The 22,906-nt window shown below is 40.4% G+C and overlaps 1 protein-coding gene across 1 annotated transcript in view; it reads right to left on the reverse strand.

The window, feature by feature from the left end:
* LOC101476448 (phospholipid-transporting ATPase ABCA1) overlaps positions 1 to 22,906 on the reverse strand; it is a 195,967-nt gene that overhangs the window by 167,336 nt on the left and 5,725 nt on the right. Inside the window, exons 2-9 of the mRNA XM_004554498.4 lie at positions 18,698 to 18,827; positions 10,589 to 10,682; positions 10,295 to 10,436; positions 9,739 to 9,866; positions 7,594 to 7,712; positions 6,754 to 6,951; positions 2,276 to 2,362; positions 1,987 to 2,182 (exon numbers count right to left, since the gene is read on the reverse strand). Coding sequence (XP_004554555.3) covers positions 1,987 to 2,182; positions 2,276 to 2,362; positions 6,754 to 6,951; positions 7,594 to 7,712; positions 9,739 to 9,866; positions 10,295 to 10,436; positions 10,589 to 10,682; positions 18,698 to 18,763 — 1,030 coding nt within the window. The 5' untranslated portion in view covers positions 18,764 to 18,827. The remainder of the gene's footprint in view (positions 1 to 1,986; positions 2,183 to 2,275; positions 2,363 to 6,753; positions 6,952 to 7,593; positions 7,713 to 9,738; positions 9,867 to 10,294; positions 10,437 to 10,588; positions 10,683 to 18,697; positions 18,828 to 22,906) is intronic.

Here is a 22,906-nt window from a genome sequence, read left to right on the forward strand (position 1 = left end):
ATGCCTCCAAACTGCTGTCGGTTTGCTTTTTAAGCTTCTTCTATGCTACATTAGCTCTCTAACTTCAAACTATAAAAAGTAAGCTGAACTGACTGGATCAGTCCACAGAGCGGCTCGTTGTCAACAACATCTGGACCTGGATAGTCGAAATATGGGATCAGTCCATTCTCAGTCTGTGATGATGTATTAGTGCTTATAGTTTTGAAGCAACACATGCTACCATAAAGTTAATGTCTTTGGGAACTATTGTTTATTTCAGCAAGACAATGGTGAACCACATTCTGCACACTACTCTACCTTCGGTCTACTAAAAACATACGCTGCAGTATGAAACAATAACAGGGTGCCTGCTTACAGAAAATATCCCGTGAATTTTGTTGGGGCATGTTTCATGTTGCATCATTTATAGAATATATTCATCAGTTTCTACATTAGCTATTTGCATTTTGCAGTTGTATATCTGTTTCACTCGCATTTTGCAGAGGAGCCCATCCACACAGTCACCTGCTGACGCATGCTGAAGGTGGGCGAGGTGCAGATTTTTAAAGCTGAGTGAAGATACCACACTTTCTTCCAATGTGGCTACTTGGAGTAACTCCTTAATAAGGAGCACACTGCTGCAAGGTACGCATATCTGGCTGTCAAGACAACTACAAACCATGTTACCGTGTTTATACACTACTCAGTATGGATGAGGTATGAGAAACAATGGTGCACTAGCCATAGCACTTCTAGCTATGTAGGAAAATCTCTACAAATTTCTACAGTTCGCTTTTTTCGATCAAAATAAATCACCAAGCTGTCAACAAACCACTGCTTTCAGATGATTTCTGTTGATTTGGCAAAAACTGAAGAATTGAGCTGGATGGTTTTAAGTTGGTCCAAGTTTACTTAAACTGGGGAGTGTAACTTTTTGTGTTTTTTCGATATATATTTCTCACCCAGCTTGAACTTGGCTGTTCTTCAGTTGCAGACGACTTTAACTTCAACTACAAACTCACTACAAACAACTACAACTGCAGCCAAATCCATAACAGCACAGGAGAATTTGAGCACAAATGCTGACAATATGGCTGCCATGCTTGTCTTCCCTTTCTAAATATTACAAAAAATAAATAAATAAACAAACTGGCTCAGATCTCCCCCAAAAAAGTGCTAGTGACACCATCTGTCCTCTGTGGGAAGTTAAGACTGCCATATGTTCATTTTTAAGATGTCATATATTTGCGCCTGGTGCCAAAGCGCCACCCAGGCAATAACATAAGCTTCCACATGGGAGAAGCTGGTCTGGATTTTCATTCCCATTAAGAAAACATCGTCACGTCGGGGCAGGGAGTACGCGGCTTCTAAACGGACTGAGAAAAGCTGGTTTGATTAGCTATGGCTGTGACCGGCCTCTGACACATGCCTTCCTAATCAAACCCAGTTCAGCTCTGATGCCAACTGTGCCACAGGTGCCTTTTCCTGGATCTGCACAATTGGTCACATCCTGTGCACAGCTGACTGCACTGTGCAATTCAAAAAAAAATTTCCCACCTGCACCGACATTTCCACTACAGGAAGTACTGGTTCTTACCTTCTGTAGTTCTGCACTGTGTGACTCATCAGATGTACAGCAGTTATTTGAATGATGCATGTGTACTGCATTTTTATGCCAAATATCAAAATCCCTACAGAACAAAAAGAAAACTCCATTTGACTGGTCAGACATCCTGTGCACATACTGATCGAGCTCAACTCTCAGCTCTTTCTCATTTTTCAAACACTACACAGCCACGCAGTATGTCCGCGGCAGCAAAATTACAGCAAATCAATCGCAGTGTCCCGTGATGCTGCACATTATGCGCCACTGCCTTGTGAATATTCTCCATTTCCCAGCTACCATGACCGCCTACTGTGCTGTCGAGCTAAAATGCAGATAAATGATTAGGACAAAAGTCCTGTGTGACAGCTTTGCTTTACAAAGGAGCTTGCTGCAGCACTTACCTGAACTGTTGCCCGTAATGGAAATTGACGTCTTGTTAGCCATCTGTCTAGGTGAGAGTAAACCGAGGGTCATATTGGTGGAATTGGAGTCAGGCTGCTTTCCACACAGAAACATATTGATACTGCCAATCAGGTCGCCTTGGAAATTCAGTGAACTAGCAGCCTTAAAGGCCGTGGAGTTCTGCAACCTGGCCACCTGGAAATATCAAAGTAAGGACGAATCATTTTTAAGCAAAAGAAACACAAAAAACAACCAGTCATTTCACGTGTACGTGTTACAAGCACTAACCTCCTCAATCAGCGGTAAAGCATTTGCAGTGGTTTTTCCTATCAGCGTCGCCGCGTCTGCTGCATTCAGGTTCAAAGCTGCTGGAAGCTTAAAAAGGACCAAACAAAACAATAAATATAAATATGTGCTGGGAATAATATTGAGCACTACTTTTTTAAAAAGTGTACTTTTAGAAGTCCTCCAACTATCGTGGGCATGATTTCTACACCCCGACTCTTAAGTGAAATCCACATTTTAGCTAAAAACACTAATTCAGAATCAACCCTTTTAATTTAAGTGCCGTTATATTGGGAACACGCGCCATTTCTTTCCATTTTGACATGTAAGTTGAATCCGAGCATCACCATCCTAGCTCAAGCTAGTAAAAGTTACATTAAAATGACAAGTGCTACTGTGCGTTTCAGTGACATTATGAAGGTGTCCAGTGTGAGCCTAATTAGAAGAGTTAAATGGCATGCCCTTTCAACCACTGCCATTTTCATGCATCAAGGCGCAACGCTGCGGCTGAGTTTCTAAATAAAACTCAAATGCTAAAAAAGAAGTGGTCTGAAGCTCACCGTCAGCAGCAGCCTGCCTACTCGTTGATTTTCGAGTGCTTCGCCGAGGATCACTTTTACTGTTAGTGACTGAGTGGAGGACGAGGCACGGAGACGAGACAGAGACTGTTTTATGGCAAAAACGTCTGAAAATCCCCCTCTCAGTGATGGTAGAGTGAGAGGGAGAGATTACAACAGTGTCACATTAAGGTGAGCCATAGCAACAAAACAGATTTGTCAAGCTCTCTGTCTTTCTGAAGTCTCAGATGGTGAGTTGACTCTAAAAACAAGAGGCTCCAGCCCTACCCCAGTGACCCTGAATTGGATAAGGGTAAGAAAATACATGGATAGATGGTCCATCCAACCATCCATCGGAGAAACCACACGTAGTCGGATTGAATCAAAACACCAAGACAAAAATGAGGAATGCTTTTCATTCACTGTCGTTCACGCACATTACATCCTGATATTATTTCCAAAAAAATCCACCCTCAACCTTGTAAAAAGAAAACATCCAAATTACCCCTGGGCAATCACTACCTCAGTGATAAACTCTGACTTCGTCACTCGTTCTTTCCCTTATGTTACTGTTGTTATCGCAATCAATCAGCAACGTCGAGCCTTAAGTGCGAAGGCCCGATGCTCTTTCCCATCCATCTGCTTGAGGCGCTAAAGAGCTTTTCCACCGTATCTTGTCCGGCCTCTTCTTTTCTCTACGTCTGAAAGTGCCCGTGGGCTTAAATTGTTCAAATGCTCTCTCCTGTGAACTTCCTGCCTTATCACTTATTTATTGGATTTGCTGTCCCATATACAGCATTTTCTCTCAAAGATAAAGTCAAAGAAAAGTGCACACTTTCATCACCTCAAAAGGGAACAGAAAGATTTAATAGAATTCAAGTAAACATTGTTTCAAACAAAGTCTCATCTGATCACATGTGTTCCAGTGAAATTGCTGGAAAACGCAACAGTTTTCAAAGGCAGTGGCAAACGGAGAAGTAATCCTAACATAATGAGGAACTTACTGAGTCACTACTTAGCATGTAAAACTAATATATTTCATAATGAAAAAGTAGCTCATTGTCTAAGTTCATAGCTAAATCTAAAACAATCATTATCATCATTATTAATCATAATAATCATCACCTTATGAGTCATTAATCTACTGGCTGGATCTCAAACAAATAATCTACTATTATTCATTGTAGTCCAGTTTAGAGGTTATTAGGGATGTGCTTATGAGTGACATGTTAATTACTAGATTGTGCTTTTGTAACTAACTATTAAAGATTACATGTACCAATTTCACCAGTTAGCTCTGCCTCAGAACGTAAGGCATGAAACTACATTTGGCCTTGAAGGACTTATTAGCGAGATTTACATTTTCTTCATCTTTCAAAGTCAGTCGGAGAAACCTAACATTTAACTTTTAAATTAACCCAGCTGGCTGACACAGAATATATTTGTCTTTATTTCAATTTCACAGTAATTAAAGTAAACTCAAATAAGACATACAGAAAGAATATCCATAAATATTATCTTGTCCTTCAACGTTTGCTTTTTATTACTTAGGTCTCAATTTAGGGCGAGTATTGAGTTCAACTCCCACACGGAAAATGCAAAAGGAAGAATGGGAAATTCTGGCATTTCATTTTTGCTTAGGCATGAACTTCACAACATCACAGCCAATAATTAATGACCATAACCATCAATTACACCAACACAGGCGAACAGGATAGCCTCGTGGATTAGAAAGATTAACTCAGCGGTGGGGGGTTAGGCAAACCTTTCTTTCCCACCCTCTACAAATAAACTGTAGAGTTTGTAAAACAGCAGCTTGGTGCATAAATGTCTAACTTTACTTGAGAAGTTGCTAATAATAAATATGTAACATAAGGTCAAGTATTTTATATTCATTTTATTTTGCTACGGCTATACGCAACTGATCTTCAGTATGAGTGACGTCTGGCTCTAACTGACAATGTCAGCATGATGTCCCAGTGGGTGGGCATTAAATTAAACTTGGATGTAACCTGTTAGCCATAACAACATCTGGACATACTAAAAGGAAAAAAACTAGCTACACCAATCAATAGCTATGCAGCCTAGAAGGTGATACCATGGCAATCTCCAGTTGCTAAAGAACAATGTGTATTCCCTGGTGAGTGGGCATTGACTGCTAGGGGTGCAGATTACTGTGGTCACTCATAGTGCGCATGGACAACACCAACTTCTTCCAGTTGTATTGAAACTTGATAAAGTGTGACACAAACCAGGAACTGAGTCCTACAAAGCTGTGCCTTCCTGCAGCAAACATGCTGTTTGTGGTTGAAACTATCACATTTGTATCCGTTTTCATTTGGTAACACACTTGTTTGACTGCTGCTCAGAGAGCAGCTAGTGTGTGACTGTAGACAAGTTGATGTCGACCATGCGAAATACAGGCGGCTGCTAGCAACCAAAGCAATCCGGTCGTTAAGTCTGACGTCTATGGCATTATTGAGAGTTGAAAAACTGTCTAAAGTCTTTCATCTTTAATAAAATGATCAGCGTTCTGCTCTACCAGGTGTAACAATTGAGTTTAACATCCAGGCATCCATGAAAACGGAATTTATGACATTTAACGGAGTTAGAAGTTAGCAGGACGTTAGCTCGCTAGCTTCTATCTAAATACAATATAGCATGTCCTGACTGCGGGTTTTGGAAACAAATTAAAACGTACAGCTCTGTTATCACTTCCAGCATAAATGAAGACAGAAAACTAAACAGCAGTGACGTTTGTAGGGTTCCTGAAGTTTGGCTAGCTGGTATATAATGATGTGCTACGTGACCGCTAGCGACACAGCTATGTTAGCATAATATAAACAAGCTAACTTTTTTTCCACTCGATAAAAGTTAACGTGAGTGTTCTCGGTGGTCAGGAACAAATGTAATCGCATGGCAGGATGCTGTAAAAGGACCAAACTTCAGCCAGGAGAACAACTGAGATAATCCATCCACAATACGAGGTTAGTCATTCATATACTGCTGCATGGGCTGGGCTGTAGTTACATCCTAAGGTTTTAAAAACTGAGCTTAAATAAATGATTAGCGGTAATAAAAGCCGAGGGAGGTCAACAGTGATCACTGACTGTTTTAGGAGCTTTTTGAGATTAAATAGAAGAAAATACATAACATTAAACATGTTAACAACACAAAAGCCATATTAAACGCAGACTACTTTAGGCCCGGAAGTAGGATTCGTCACGTCATCACTTAACAACCGGATTGCAAAGAGTGCCGGAGTGCATTTTTTATGACCAGTAACACGCAGGAATACACGTTTATCCCTAGCAACATGTGGCTGTCAGGTCTGTGTGACTGGGGCAAACAATGATCCATTGGAGTAATTAGTCTTTAAAAGGGACAAGTATTCTGAGAATGAAGGGCTACAATATTCTCCCGTTGATGTGGTGCATCATGAGTGTTTGTGTTACATCAAAAATAAACAGCAAAAAGTTCTTAAATGCCAATTTTGACTGTTTGACACTGTTCCTGTCCCAAAATACTTGTTTATAAATGTAACGTATTTATAACAGATGCAGGATCAGACATGTATTAACATTTCCTTATATAAGGTGAGCACACAGAGGTCAAAATACATCATCCGAAATTGTGTTTCAAGTGCACCAGCAGTGGCTGACACATTACAAAAGCTTCATTTTAAATTTTTAATGGCACCTTCATTAGACCAGACAGCATAATTTGTAAGAATGCTAGATGTAGGTGACCTTGCAAAGAAGGAATTAGGGCTTTTTAAATGCCCAATCAGTGTAAATACTTTTCCAACAATGCACTATCCCTTCAGTTGTTGTTAATTGGGTCCAACTTACTATGCAAAAACTTCTTCAAGTCCCATCAAACAGAAATTTTAAAAGTTGTGAGACCTGTGGGGGGACAGCTCACCTCAGAGAGCACTTTCCTTGCATCCAGGTTTTGCAGGAGTACTTGCTGGGTGTTAATCAGCTGCTGTGGAGTCAGGGAGCAGCTGACATTCTGAAAAGCCTTCTTTTCAGCTTGGCTTCTAAATTGGACATACTGATCCAGATCTGTCCCCTCACACAGGATGCTCCTCAGGCTGTCTGGCCTCAGGATGCCCATCATCTGAAAAATAAACAACAGCCTCGGCAAAAGTTGGCAAACAGAAGAACTTTGGATCTGACCATATTTTATTTAATTATGTGTAGTATCCTTTGGGTTGCTGTGCAAGCAGATGGTATGCTAAATCGCTTTTCGGAACAGGAGCTAAAATACTGCTTTGATTTTAAATGTGTTTTTAAATCCACAGATATTTATACAAAAAAAGCAGAACTTCGTGCACCACAGTGGCAAAAGCAAAAAGTGTGATAGACACAAACAATAGCAAGCACACGTAAACTTCTGTAAGATCTTTATCTTCCTGTCCACACTGTATTCAGGTGCTACCGGAGCCCACTTCATCTTTTTTGATAAGACTTGCTATCAGACGAAGAACATTTGCAGACAACTGTGATTTCTACTGCAGCCGGCTTTAAATTACATTTTGTCAAACAAAAACTTGAGAACACTTTGATTACGATGTCAGAAGGAGCGCCACCTGCTGTTTCACCCTCATCTTTCCGAGTGCAGCGCTTGCAGCGCATTTGCTGTTTTGAACTTTTTTAGTAAAATCTAAATTCCTCTATTTACACAAAAAAGCTGTTGTCCCATATTCCTAATTAGCTGGGATTCTTAACACACTACCACCGTGCTGGTAGCGATACTTACTGGATTGATCTGAATCCGGGCATTCATGAGGCTTTCAGCCACCGCTGTTGGCACCGATAAATCTTGTTTCAGATGTGTGGAGAAAGTTTCATTGTCTCGTAGAATATTCCTCAGGATGACTGGATGAGTTTAAAGAGAAATATAGAGTTAGTGTTACTTTTTTAAAAAGCTGCTGTTTTATATGCATCAACATTTGATTGGCTCCTTTTTGACACAAGCCTTGTTTTGATAGCTTTGGCTATGAGTCCTCCTCGCTCACCATCTGCACTGCAGATATTCTGCAGCCAACAGGCTGTATGTCTCTGCCTCCGTTCTGTGTTTGGTTTCTATACTACTCTAAACAAATGGGAATGCATGCAGAAATCTGTGCGCCGAGTGTGCCATTTGCCCTAATGGACACCAATGCCAAACATGAAGGAGAGCCAAACCTAACAGGGTAGCAGCCCTTTCACCACGGAAGGTCAGTCCACACAAAGCACCAGAGGATTTATTCTGTTGTTGAAAGGACAAGGTTAAAGCTTAAGTCTCTGTCTTCAAAATCACTGCAGTGCAGCCAGTGAGGAAAATGTTACACTACAACATTAAATCTATAAAAATAAGAAAACCTCCTGTGTATCTCTATGTGTGCAGGTCTCAGAACAAAGTGGAAAAGCAGGAGCGAAGACTCTGATTTGGTTTTGTTATGCCTGTTGCTTTGAGTGGCATTACAGCCTGATAAATTTCAGTTTAAATGAGATGACAGTTGCAATTAAATCCTTCACTGGCACAAGTAGGGGGTGAACACTTGAGCTGCACGAGTGTGTGAGGGGAGACAATTTGTTGCTAAACATGTACCAGATTGTTAACCAGCCATTTTCTCCTGATTAGCAGCCAACAGATAGCATTTAAAAAAGAGGACGTTTCTAAACCAGTCCTCGCTGCACGCTGACAGTCACTGTAGCAGGGATCCTGCTAACAACACCATACTATTCAGCATGCACTCTCTGCTTGCTGGGCCTCCAACATTTGCGACTGACGCGGAGGGCCGGGGGTGGAGGGGGGGTGAGGGAGGGGGACATAATGTAATTAAATGATCACTTTTGTATTTGTACTACAGGCAAGTCAGTCAATTATCTGGATGGGGGAGGAAAGGGAGGAAGTCACTTGTGCCGGGCCATTCAGGGTTCAATTAGTATGAATGTTTGGTGAAAATAACTGGAAATAATTACACACTTTGATACACGAAGCTAACCTTATACAAGGCCTCGCGTCTCCCGCTGAGCACATATTATTATGCTCCCCCATCACTACAGGGGCATCAGGAGGGACTGACAGGGTTAGATTACGAGGAAGCAGAACATGCTCCGCGCTCTTCCCGAACACCGTTGGCTTTCTGATTGAGGAGACCACCGGAGTGTTTTTAATCAACCCGTGGCTTAAAAAAAGAAAGAAACAAAGAGGAGGACAACACAATCACCTTTGCTAGCGTAGTGTTTTGATAGTACTCCATTCCCCATTCTTGTTAGTGACCTTTTGTGCTCCCGCCTCAGACAGCGAGTCCCATTAATTACACCCCGGCTTAGATCTCTGATGGATTTAATCTTGTATATTACAAGCCAGCGACCCCTAAATGCAAATGGCCCACGAGCCGTTTGTTGAACAGCAGAAACCTCGCTCCCCCCTCACCCGCCCACCCCCGCTTTGCCTTTTTGCAAATTAGGTGCTGTATGAAAATCTGAATATCATCAGGCTAAATGAGCCTAATGCAAAGCAGCAACTTATCAAGACAAACGATCTGTCAGTCTGGATGGCAAATTGCATCATAAATAATCACACGCCATTGTTTTTGAGGGATAAAGGGGAATAACAAATCCTCCAACTTGTCATCCTCATGAAGGGGATACTTTTCTTGATGGAGAGTACTTAACAAAGGCAAAGCAGAGTGATTGTTGCTGATGCTGATTATTTATTATATCAATTATATTTTGAAGCATTAGTCAGTACCAGCAAAACTCTGATGCCTAAAAAGAAAAATGCACCCCTTGACCTTGTCGCTCGTCACCAGTTTCTGCAGTATTTCCTGATAATGGCTTCAAAATAGGTTTTTGATATAGCTCATCAAGATTTCAATAATCAAATGACCATTAGCGGTACCACTGAACTTACCATTAGCGGAGTTAGGCTGTGACAAAATTGAAGCCCACTGGTCAACACCATTTGCTAGCAGCTGGGCCCTGCTGAGAATAGATTTGTCCACTAGGGAAGTCTGCAGCTCTATCAACATCCCAGAAATTCTGGTGAATTGAAAAGAGAAAAAACAAACATTTACTCTAAATGTTCTTAAAAATATCAATATCAACAGTTTCTAATCTAAGCGCAGTGCATCACGCTAAGAGACATGAAGAATGCACATCATTTTTTGACATCTACGTGGTAGTGTCTTGTGAAATTGTCCCCCAGGATGAGACGGTAAAACTGCGACATGTGCTAGTATGCTAACGTGTGCAAATTCAAAATGTGGGACATTTACGGAGTGATTGAATTATCTAAAAATAGTTGCTGTGCAGAAAACTGTCCAGAGGTGCACGAGAAGATGATCTTGAACAGAATATCAGCCAAATCGGCTGAGCTTTAGATTTTTAGTGGCCCATTCCCAAAACTTCGTAATCATGCCTCGTTTATAAATTCCTAAAAGACAGAAAAAGAACATCCCAGTACATACATGGAGTTGTCGAAGTTATTGACTTGGCCTGGTGTCTCTCCTGGAGTTGGATAAGGCAAACAGGGATTTTCAAGGTTGCACACCATACCCTGAATCCAGGGAATCACACCAGCTGATGGCATGGCTTTATTAGGGTAGTGACCTTTGAAAGGAATAGAGATGAATACTTATTAATCTAACCGTGTTCATGACATTTCTTTTTTCTTGTCCAAAATCTGCAAAAAGTTGACGAGTTAAAAGTTGTTAATGGATTCACAAAACAAAATGTATTATTGCAACTAGGCTTGTACTTACATTGGCCTTTGTAAATTGGTTGCGTAGTGGTCCGCACCCCCACCAGTATGAAGAAGAGAAACAGAGGCCACAGTATTTCAATGACCAGTCGCACCTACACAAAGGAAAAGGTATTTTCATTTGATTAATTTGCTGTGAATGATAGCGTGTCTAAATCTACTGATTTCTTTGCTTGCTTAGCAAGTATATTAGCTTACCTATAGCAGGTTAGCTTAGCTTAGCAAGTATATTAACTTAACTATAGCAGGTTAGCTTAGCTTAGCAAGTATATTAGCTTACCTATAGCAGGTTAGCTTAGCTTAGCAAGTATATTAGCTTACCTATAGCAGGTTAGCTTAGCTTAGCAAGTATATTAACTTACCTATAGCAGGTTAGCTTAGCTTAGCAAGTATATTAACTTACCTATAGCAGGTTAGCTTAGCTTAGCAAGTATATTAGCTTACCTATAGCAGGTTAGCTTAGCTTAGCAAGACAATAAAGCTTAAAATACAAACTTTTTTTTACCCCTGGTTTGGTATGGATTAAATTAATGAGATACCAGCTTATTTTATTACCTCTGGACAGAATCAAGGTAGCTGTTAAATATTAGGTCTCTCTCCTCCAAGTCTCTGTTAGTACATGACTTAATAATTGATCAACAAATCAATTTACTCTGCATTACATAAACCTGGTTGCAGCAGGATGATTATGTTAGTTTAAATGAATCAACACCCCCGAGTCGTTCTAACTACCAGAAATCTCAAAGCACAGGCCGAGGGGGGCGTTTGTGGCAGCAATTTTTCACACCAGCCTATTAATTAAGGAAAGACCAAGACATACTTTTAATTCATTTGAAAGCCTGATGCTTAGCCTCGTCCACCCCAGCTGTGAAACTCAGAAACCAGCCTTACTTGTTATCATCTATCGTCCACCTGGGCTTTACACAGAGTTTCTCTCTGATTTCTCAGACTTTTTATCTGATTTAGTGCTCAGCTCAGATAAAATAATTATTGTGGGTGATTTTAACATCCATGTAGATGCTAAAAATGACAGCCTCAACATGGCATTTAATCTGTTATTAGACTCAATTCGCTTCTCTCAAACTGTAAAAGAACCCACCCACCACTTTAATCACACTCTAGATCTTGTTTTAACATATGGCATAGAAACTGAACATTTAACAGTGTTTCCTGAAAACCCTCTCCTGTCTGATCATTTCCTGATAACATTTACATTTACAATAATTGATTACACAGCGTCGGAGAGTAGACTTTATCACACTAGATGTCTTTCTGAAAGCGCTGTAACTAAGTTTAAGAATATAATCCACCCACTGTTATCATCTTCAATGCCCTGTACCAACATAGAGCAGAGCAGCTATCTGAACGCTACCCCAACAGAGGTCGATTATCTTGTTAATAATTTCACCTCCTCACTACGTACGACTCTGGATACTGTAGCTCCTGTGAAAACTAAGGTCTCTAATCAGAAGTACCTGACTCCGTGGTATAATTCTAAAACACGTAGCCTAAAGCAGATGACTCGTAAGCTGGAGAGGAAATGGCGTGTCACAAGTTTAGAAGATCATCATTTAGCCTGGAGAAATAGTTTGCTGCTTTATAAGAAAGCCCTCCGCAAAGCCAGAACATCTTACTATTCATCACTGATTGAAGAAAATAAGAACAACCCCAGGTTTCTCTTCAGCACTGTAGCCAGGCTGACAAAAAGTCAGAGCTCTTTTGAGCCAACCATCCCTTTAACGTTAACTAGTAATGACTTCATGAACTTCTTCACAAATAAAATTTTTATCATTAGAGAAAAAATTACCAGTAATCATCCCACAGATGTAATATTATCTACAGCTACTCTTAGTACCATTGATGTTAAGTTAGACTCTTTTTCTCTAATTGATCTTTCTGAGTTAACTTCAATAATTACTTCCTCCAAACCATCGACGTGTCTTTTAGACCCCATTCCTGCAAAACTGCTCAAAGAAGTCCTGCCATTAATTAATTCTTCGATCTTGAATATGATCAACCTATCTCTAATAATCGGCTATGTACCACAGGCCTTCAAGCTGGCTGTAGTTAAACCTTTACTCAAAAAGCCATCTCTAGACCCAGCAGTCTTAGCTAATTATAGGTCAATCTCCAACCTTCCTTTCATATCAAAAATCCTTGAAAGAGTAGTTGTCAAACAGCTAACTGATCATCTGCAGAGGAATGGTTTATTTGAAGAGTTTCAGTCAGGTTTCAGAGCTCATCACAGCACAGAAACAGCTTTAGTGAAGGTTACAAATGATCTTCTTATGGCCTCTGACAGTGGACTCATCTCTGTGCTTGTCCTGCTAGACCTCAGTGCAGCATTCGATACTGTCGACCATAATATCCTATTAGAGCGATTAGAACACGCTGTAGGTATTACAGGTACTGCACTGCAGTGGTTTGTATCATATCTATCTAATAGACTCCAATTTGTGCATGTAAATGGAGAGTCCTCTTCACAAACTGAGGTTAATTATGGAGTTCCACAGGGTTCAGTGCTAGGACCAATTCTGTTTACATTATACATGCTTCCCTTAGGCAGTATCATTAGAAGACATAGCATACATTTTCTTTTTTTTGACACTGTAATTTTTATTGATAGTTTTGTCACAGTTTAAACATAGACATGTATTGCCATAGCATACATTTTCACTGCTATGCAGATGACACCCATCTCTATCTGTCCATGAAGCCAGATAACACACACCAATTAGTTAAACTGCAGGAATGTCTTAAAGACATAAAGACGAGGATGGCCGCTAACTTTCTGCTTCTTAATTCAGATAAAACTGAGGTTATTGAAAAGCTTAGAAATATGGTATCTAAGCAGATTCTTACTCTGGATAGCATTACCTTGGCCTCCAGTAACACTGTGAGGAACCTTGGAGTCATTTTTGACCAGGACATGTCCTTCAACGCACATATTAAACAAATATGTAAGACTGCTTTCTTCCATTTGCGCAACATCTCTAAAGTTCGAAATTTCCTGTCTCAGAGTGACGCTGAAAAACTAGTTCATGCATTTATTACTTCCAGGCTGGACTACTGTAATTCATTATTATCAGGATGTCCTAAAAACTCACTGAAAAGCCTTCAGCTAATCCAAATGCTGCAGCAAGAGTACTGACAGGGACTAGAAAGAGAGAGCATATTTCTCCTCTTTTGGCTTCCCTTCATTGGCTTCCTGTTAAATCCAGAATTGAATTCAAAATCCTGCTCCTCACATACAAGGTCTTAAATAATCAGGCTCCATCTTATCTTAATGACCTTGTAGTACCATATCACCCTATCAGAGCACTTCGCTCTCGCTCTGCAGGCCTACTTGTTGTTCCTAGAGTATTTAAAAGTAGAATGGGAGGGAGAGCCTTCAGTTTTCAGGCCCCTCTTCTGTGGAACCAGCTTCCAGTTTGGATTCGGGAGACAGACACTATCTCTACTTTTAAGATTAGGCTTAAAACTTTCCTTTTTGCTAAAGCATATAGTTAGGGCTGGACCAGGTGACCCTGAATCCTCCCTTAGTTATGCTGCAATAGACGTAGGCTGCCGGGGATTCCCATGATGCATTGAGTTTTTCCTTTCCAGTCACCTTTCTCACTCACTATGTGTTAATAGACCTCTCTGCATTGAATCATATCTGATATAAACCTCTGTCTCTCTTCCACAGCATGTCTTTATCCTGTCTTCCTTCTCTCACCCCAACCGGTCGCAGCAGATGGCCACGCCCCTCCCTGAGCCTGGTTCTGCCGGAGGTTTCTTCCTGTTAAAAGGGAGTTTTTCCTTCCCACTGTCGCCAAAGTGCTTGCTCATAGGGGGTCATATGAATGTTGGGTTTTTCTCTGTATCTATGAAGCACCTTGAGGTGACTTTTGTTGTGATTTGGTGCTATATAAATAAAATTGAATTGAAAATTGAATTTAATTGTTTCTCTATTTCCAATCTATATGTCAAGCTTAGCTAATTGGAGTTTGAGCTGTAGACTAAGGGCACCAGCTGTCTAACTCAATCATAAAAACACTCTAATGCCAGTGACTAGCAGCAGGTGTTGGCGGTGTTCTGCAGAAAAAACACTGGTTATATTAATTAAAACTTCAAAGCTACCGAGTTGTTTATAATTTGAAATTATTATTCAAAGACGTACATGTCTATTGCTATATATACATATATTTTCTGCAAAGCCAATAATGCTGATTTCTGAGTCAAGAACCATTAAAGATTGACAGAAAATAACTTCATGCCCTGAATAGGTGAGACTTTTCATCTCCCAGTATATTTACAATGTAGATACTAAGCATAAGATTGAGAGAGGAGTCTCTGCTTGTGACTCCCCAAGCTTAAGCTATCACTCACTCCTTATCATCGCCTTGCCCACTCAATCCTCTCCTGGATGAAGAATGTCAACCACTTTCTTACTTTAATACAACCACTTTATGCCTGCTAGCAGGAAAGTGCCCCATGTGACACGACAGCTTTTCATTTTAACTTAGTATAATACATACACCAGTCGGCCACAACATTAAAACCATCATGGCCTAATGTTTTTCAGCAGAAAACTGACTGCACTGAACTGCATTGCCTCTGCTAGCAGCCACTCGCCAACCCCTCCCTGCTTAAAAAACATGCCTGCTTCCATTGCTCTCCATTGTAGCTACTATCAGAAGTGCACAGGGACATGCATATGTGTCTGTGTTTTCTGACATGGCTCCATCATAGCCAGCTTTAAGGTTTGTGCTATAGTAGCTGCACAGCACAGCCTTTGCTCCCTACATGCATCAATAAACCCTCATGGGTTTGCTGGTTGTTCATTGCACCTCTTTTTGTACGCACTAACCAGAGAGCCAAGAAGATGTTTTAGTGTTTTACAGATGATTCAACCACCTGTTTCTGCTTCTAACGCATAAACTTAAAGAACAAGCCTACTCACTTGCTACCTAATGCAGCCCACCCTTTCACAGGTGCCACTGGAACAAAATAATGAGTGTCATTCATTTCACTTCTCAGTGGTTTTAATATCGTGTCTGATCAGTACCTAGTCTTTTTTTATTATAGTTATTACAGGTTCAAGCTTACACCTTTACCAAACTCACCTACACGGTAACTCTTACAGTGCTGTCAATGTGAACGTTTCTTTACGTGTCAAGTGAGGGTAACACACGCTCTAACACAAAGCCTGCTATGAAGTGGTTTCAGCAGAGTTATATGCTTCTCCACAAATAATTACACAGCATATATAAAAATCGAACTGTTAAAACTTCAGCTCATTCTTCCTTGACTTGTAAGTGCCAACTTCCTGCCAGCTGGAGTTTGCATGGCCCTTGTTACATTCATCACTCACCAACTCCCAATCTTCATGCACTCCCAGCGTTTCTGTTAAAGTAACCAGCTTAGAGCAAACGGCTGGAGAGCCTCAGTCAGCAAACTCCCCCCTATTAGCGCTTCTGCAAAATGTTCGGACTTTGTATTTGACAGCACATCCAGATAATAAGTGAAGACATCCGTTATTATCTTCATGATTAAAGCGCAGAGCAGGCAGAGGTGAAAAAAATGCAATAATATATATTGCTTGCTTTGCCGTGGCACCATGGAGACCTTATAAGTGAGTCTGAGCACATTTCATTTAGTTCACTTGGCATTTAGGGATATAGTGAATCTTCAGTTGTAGAATTTGTCAATGAATAAAACTGCAGAAAATCACGTTGCATATATTTCAAAGAAACTAGATAGAATTTAAAATGTAGACCTTTAATTCCTTCTAGTCTATGTGCCAGTGAGGATGTAGCTCTGCTGAGAGGGTGAATTATCATAATGTATGCCAAAGAAAAGGCCGGGAGAGGGAACACAGATCATGGGGGACTTTCTCAATGTCTGGCTCCCCAGGCATTTGCCATCGGACACTAGAGTCTTTGTGAATAGATAATCTTCTCCTATGAAATTATGTGGAATGCTGGACCATAAAATCAGTTTCATGCCTGTTATAAAATCTTAAAATGCTTGGTGAGGCATTCATATAATTGGTCATTAACCTCCACAAGCCCTCCAGAAGCACCATTGTCCTTGCTAACTCCCACTGGTTTTGTCTAATAACAATATTTCATGTTGACATTGGCCAAATATCCTACATCCCATGCACAAAACCGCTGCTGTCCTCTTACATATTATTGAGGAAAAGTAGTTGCATATTTCTCCCTGTTACAAAAAGAGCCCACACTGTTCTTTCTGCTGGTTTGTAAAATTAACAAGGGAGGAACGTTTCCCAGAAATAAAGTTGTAAAATTGCAAATGACTTTGCCTTGAGTTATTCCAAGAAAGTACTTGGAAATGTACTTTGATGAAATGTCTGAAGATGTCGTTTGTTCTGCTCAGGTAACAGGCACACCGCTGCGCTCGAACCCCCAACAAAACAAGTGGGCGGATGCGACTGCGAGGGTATAAATCAAACACATTGCAGCTTTCTACAGCAGCAATATCTGCCTCTAACAAGGCTTACAAGATTCCTTGACAACCGGTCGAGGCCCTTGGAATGCCGCTGCAACTGTTATCTTCCCGCAGCATGTGAACTGCTGGTCAGTGCGGGTGATACGGCAGGCAATTATGTCCGCCCACGTACGCGAGCAAGGGACAATTGTTTGAAAAAGTTTTCTGAATGAAATACATTTACTAGGCTCGCATTCATATGAAAAGAATTCTGATATTGTTTCTTATAAATCTAAAGCTTTATTATTTTTACTTAAATTAGAAATGCTTCAAGAGAAGTGTGCACAATTTTCAAGAAAAATTCAGCTGCTAACTCTTGAAATGGATAAAGTGTCTTGTGTGGTAAGTGCCAAAACAAAACAGATATATAAGATGAGCCAGATAGGGGTAGGAAACAGCATTTGCGTCCTCCTCGTCCCTTTCAAACAGGAAATGGTCAATATTTTGTTGTTCGTCTTCGACTTGGCATTTATGTGGGGGGTTTTTTAATGTGTATGAGCACTTGTTACATAAATGTTTGAAATAAAGATTTGATTGATTGACTGAGTTGTTTCAATGAGAGAAGATCCTGTAACTTTACAGTTTAAGTCCTGTAACAGTTAAAGTTTAAGTTTCATAACTTTTTTTAATTTGAAAAGAATATTTAGCATTTAAGAAAAGTAGATTTTGCTTTGTTATAGTGGCAAATTCTTATTGGCATGACACACTTGGAAAATAATTGGAAATTGGAATTGGTCTCTATAGTGTCTCTATAGTGACATTACAGCTGGCCACACTTGTTGTTATCATAACTTGATAACAAGCTTGAAGTGCTGACTTAACATAAGAAGCAAAAGCAGGTGAAATCAGACGAGGTGTAATTGCTGAAAACATCTGATGTTAAGTTGAGTCCCTTTATGAGCACTTAAAGTGCTGAAAATGCTCATGAATGCACAACACCTAAAAAACCTAACAGCTTAAGGTGAAGCGGTGGACGTGTCTGTCAGTGAAGGAATGAAAACAGCAAAAATGTCAGCTGAACTGTAGTCAGTGATAGTAGTTCCCTTCTGTACTTAAATCCGAGGGCAGCAGAGATATGAGAAAGAAAATTTGGCGTATTGCTTGAAAAGTGAAAATGAATAACCTTTAATTGTGTGGTCATGTTTTCGTAAACTGTAATGACACTACTCTTTATGGGTAACAGTGGTCAGGTCGTTCGTTGGAGAACAGAAAGAAAATTTGCCCTTCAAACAAAGTGTTTAACATTTGTCACTCCCTATTCATTTCCACTGGGCCAAAGACTGGCTTTGTTAGAAGTAAAATCCAGCCAATGTGACATAACATGCACAGGAGATGGATCACCAAAAATTGAAGGTGACACTTTGAATTGGTCGGCATTAAGGTAAGATTGTTCTTGTTCTCTAAGGGGAGAGTTAAAGGGGCTTACTTCTATAGTAGACAATTTTCCTAGTAAATCACTCCTATTACCTTTCCCTCCCATGAATAACTTAGTCGCCCTTGATAACACAACCCTGGGACCACATCCTCATTTTCTCTCCATTGCTGACCAATTTTAGCAGATATAGGTTGATTTGCAAAGCGGTGGTGGTGGTGGTGTTAGTGCACAGAAGTGTACCTTTTGTCTCTTCCGTAGAGTGAAGTTCTTCCACAGGAGCAGAGTGAACTGCGTCAGGAGACCCATTACGGCTTATCCTGGCAATATCCTGCCAAAGCGTCGCTATGGCAACTGGCCCACTTAATAAACCCTGGAGGGAATAAAAGGCAGAGTTTGGTTTTAATACAGAAGAGCAATGCATCTTGGGGGAGTGCCACTAATCATTCACTTCCCCAGGCCTTGGGGCTTATGGTGCAGCACCTGTTCTAAGAATTATTATCACCTACACTCAGCACATCTCAGGATGGGGGCTCAGCTCGTGGAGGTTACGCAGTTCGGGTCTAGCAGTCAAAGAGTCTTTATTAAGGACCGTGAGGGTGTTTTATATATACTGCTTATTAAACAAGTATATCAAAGCAAAATCTCTTTTTTTGCTGTTGTTTTGCCTTTAAAGGAGGAACGTAGACTCTAGTCTTTGCCTCATTGACTACACTTGTGCAAATTCCCTGTCTATTAATCAGTCTCTTTAGTGACCAGAGAACAATAAAAGTCAGGGGGGAAAAATACATGGGCAACTGCATCACTTTTCATGTGGACCAAAGACTGCCATAAAATATTTATTACATATTTTACTATCTACTCACCCCTGATTACACAGATAATAAACAAATAGGTCTGCTGTGTCATTTTTACACTGCTACATCAAGTATGACCTTTATTAAAAACTCCACAGCTGACAGTCCTCCCACTGACTACAGTTAATTTATCTGCTCGTCGTGGCATCCGAATCAGTCCGCTTAGTTTCATGCGTTCAAAGAAAAGGCACATGCTCAGGTGTAACATATGCCTACAGATTCCTACGTACGGGCATTAGCCTGCGTTTCTACATCAATTTACAGTTTTTATGCGAGCAATTAATGTAAGAATGGTCAATTTGACTACACATATAACCGCAGCAGCTGGGCACGCACACATTTAACATAAACATTTATAATATATTAAAAGAAATCAGTGGAGGACTCACACATACATGATTTTCTGTTAGAGAGCACACTGCAAAATGTGACAACTTTACTGATGAAGTCATACATCATCTGTAAACATTTACAAACAATACATGAAATAAACAAGTAACATTTTTCCATAATATATTAATAATTTATTTATTCTGCATTTTTCTTAAATGCAAACATATTTAATACTTATACACCTACAGTATCATAGTTACAAAAGGTAAGGGCCCATATGCAAAACTTTCTGCAGGTGTTGATGACAAACTTGCTCCATCACGCTGGTGTGACTGTTTGCATGAGCGATGAACACAGGCGATAAGCAAACAGGTGGACTGACAGGCCACGAGTGGAAAGGTAGGATAGTAAAAAAACAGAACTTTACAGGTGAAACTGAATGAACTCTGGGCACACAGTTTAAGAAATGGGAAATCAAGATAAGACAAGCAGTGATGAAGATGACCAGATGTCGAAAACATGGGGAAAATATGTGGGTAAGATACTTAAAAACACAACAAAAGAACCAAGAAACCAGAATGGCAGCGATCCAACATCTTATCAGGACCGCAATCCATCCAAGTTAACTGCCTATAAATCGCCTGTAAATCCACAAATGTGACCTTGACTTTGAGCACAGTTCGAGTACAAATCTGTTACGTGTGAGTAAAACCCGACCAACACTCTAGGACTGGGACGTCAAAGTCATTTTGCACTGTGGACCCTGTGACGTCCGCTTTGATGTTAAGAAGCCCGGACGACTGAACGTTAACTAAACGTTAACTAACACCTGAGATATTTTAATATAAGGACAGAAGAGCAATTTCAGCATCTCAGATTTTTTTGTTGTTGTTGTTTTGTACATGGCAATGAAATACTGCTTTAACTGCATAGGACTTGTGAAAATGCAGCTAAATGTCTAAAATTTATGTCATTCTTCACATTTTCCAAAGGTGTCCTTTGGGCTGATTGGCAGGGCGATTCTGGCCCGTGGACCTTATGTTTGACACCCCTGCTCTAGAATAAGTAGTGACGGGTGATCCAAAAAAAAAAGAAGACAGCAGACAGACGTATCCTGATGCCCGAAAGCTATAGTTTTGGATTTTCAACGTAGTTTTCTTTTTTTATTATTTAATTTTGAATTTCTTTTGTTTTCAGTTTACTTTCAGTTTAGTTGCCAGAGTGGACTTTGTTATTTCGGTTTCGTTTTTACTGTTTGAAAATGTAACTTTTAAACGTTTCAGTGTCAGTTTTAATCTTAAGCAGTTGACTCCCGGCTGTCCTGCATTTTCTGACTCATTTTTCTGTTTAATGTTTCCCATTTGACCTTGTTGTAGTTTTCAGTGTAAATATTACCTTTGCTTTGTTTAGGTTTTAATCATTTTGTATTCATATTTTTCTTTGTTATTCTCAAATGTTTCTGGCTCTCTGTTCCCCCATGCCCAGTCTGTGTTTCTGTTATATAATATTTAAGTCAAGTTTTGCCTTTTCATGCTTACTTTGACCTTACTTTGTCAAATTCAATGTGTGTTTTCTGTTTTATTTTGGTAGTCTCACGCTCTGAGTGTGTTTGTGTCCAGTTTTGCTTCCCTCTTGCTTGTTAGTTGATTCTGTTCAGCTGCGCCTCGTCTTTCCCAGCTGTGTCTTGATGATCTTGTGAGTATTTAAGCCCCTTGTTTTCACTTCTTCCTTGTCGCGATATCTCTCATTCACCAGCAGCCTGTTCTGCCCGCTTGTTTAGTTTCAAGTACCTCCTAGTTTAGTTTTGTATTCTTGCAGTCCAAACCACCAAATACAAAAACTAAGCAAATTTCCTATCCTTGTGCCCGAAATGACATTTTCCAAACACGTATTTGCCAGTTAAACGACAGGCACACACACAGATCTGTACGTGTTGAGTCAGAGAAATTTATTAATATTTAACACCCATGTTATGTTACCCATCTGTGCTCAAAACATGTTTCCGAGCACTTCATCTCATGTTCTGTGAAGACATTTAAGACCCAGGCACCTGCCCTAGGTGAGGAAGGCAGGGATTCGGATGAGCCTTTTAGCCCACGGGTAGTCCTGACAAATGTGCCACCTGTTAACGCTCCAGTTCCTCCTCCTGCACAGGTTCCATCTCCTCCACATGCGTCTACATTATTTAATGCTACTTCATGGATGTTTTATTTACCGTCATGAGAAAATGGATGCGGCCTTCCAAACGCCCAAATAAGTGCTCTAATGGGCAAAAGAATGGGAGCGCTCAAGGCCATTCGATAATCAGTTAGAGAATATTGGTGAGAGGAAGCACAGAATCTCCTCACTTAAATTCAGTTTTTCCACCAATGCCAAGTTATATTATTATAGAGGGCAATTTAAGTGAATCACGCCGTTACTGCTGCTGGCAAACTATCCATATTGTTCAGAGATAAATGGATTACGATCAGACACGCAAGCAGTTTTTCTTGTAGTGCGCTGCTCAATATTTCACGGTTCGTGTGTATTTTTAAGGAGATCGTTTCGGACCTCTACAAGCGCCCGATGACCTCGGTCATGACACGGAGGCCTAGAGCACGCATGGGCACTTGAGTGCATCAAATGCTTTCGTAATTGGTCTGTCGATTTGTCTCGCCCAGCTTTCAAGCCTCGCCTTCATATGTAGCACGCAGGAGAAGGACAGCTTGGCACCACCTCCAATCTGAAATCACGTCAGGCATGAAGGGTAAACAACATCTCTCAGAATAGACTTGAGCCATATGTCAGAAAAATCTGTGTGTGTGAATTGCATTGGTATCTAGGAAAAAGAAACAAAGAGAGAGAGATTTGTCTGTGAAAGACGGCGTGTGTGGGTGAGCGTTGTGGAAAAGCCCGAGCTCAAGGAGTCTCTTCCGATCCCACATCTAAAGAAGAGATAACAAGTAACAAGAGAGGAGTCTGATTGTGATTTGCATTGCAGCCGCAGTGTTGCGAAACACAGCGAACACAGTTCTCCGGAGAACAAAAACCATACAAGTGAAGTGTTTTCCAGATCATCATTTTAATCTACGACTTGGAGCACAAAGAATAATTGAAATGAGTTCTTTCTCTTTTTATTTTTTTGTCTTCACAAGACTACGGCCATCAGGCGCCGGCATCAGCTTTTCGCTGTATCATTAGCTCCAAAGAAAGCCCCAAGAAAAAAAATCAAGGAATGAGAGAAAAGGGAAAGAATACAGCGCTGGGGGAAAAAAGGAAAAGA

This window comes from Maylandia zebra, linkage group LG3, assembly GCF_041146795.1.
Source record: "Maylandia zebra isolate NMK-2024a linkage group LG3, Mzebra_GT3a, whole genome shotgun sequence".
Lineage (NCBI taxonomy): Eukaryota > Metazoa > Chordata > Actinopteri > Cichliformes > Cichlidae > Maylandia > Maylandia zebra.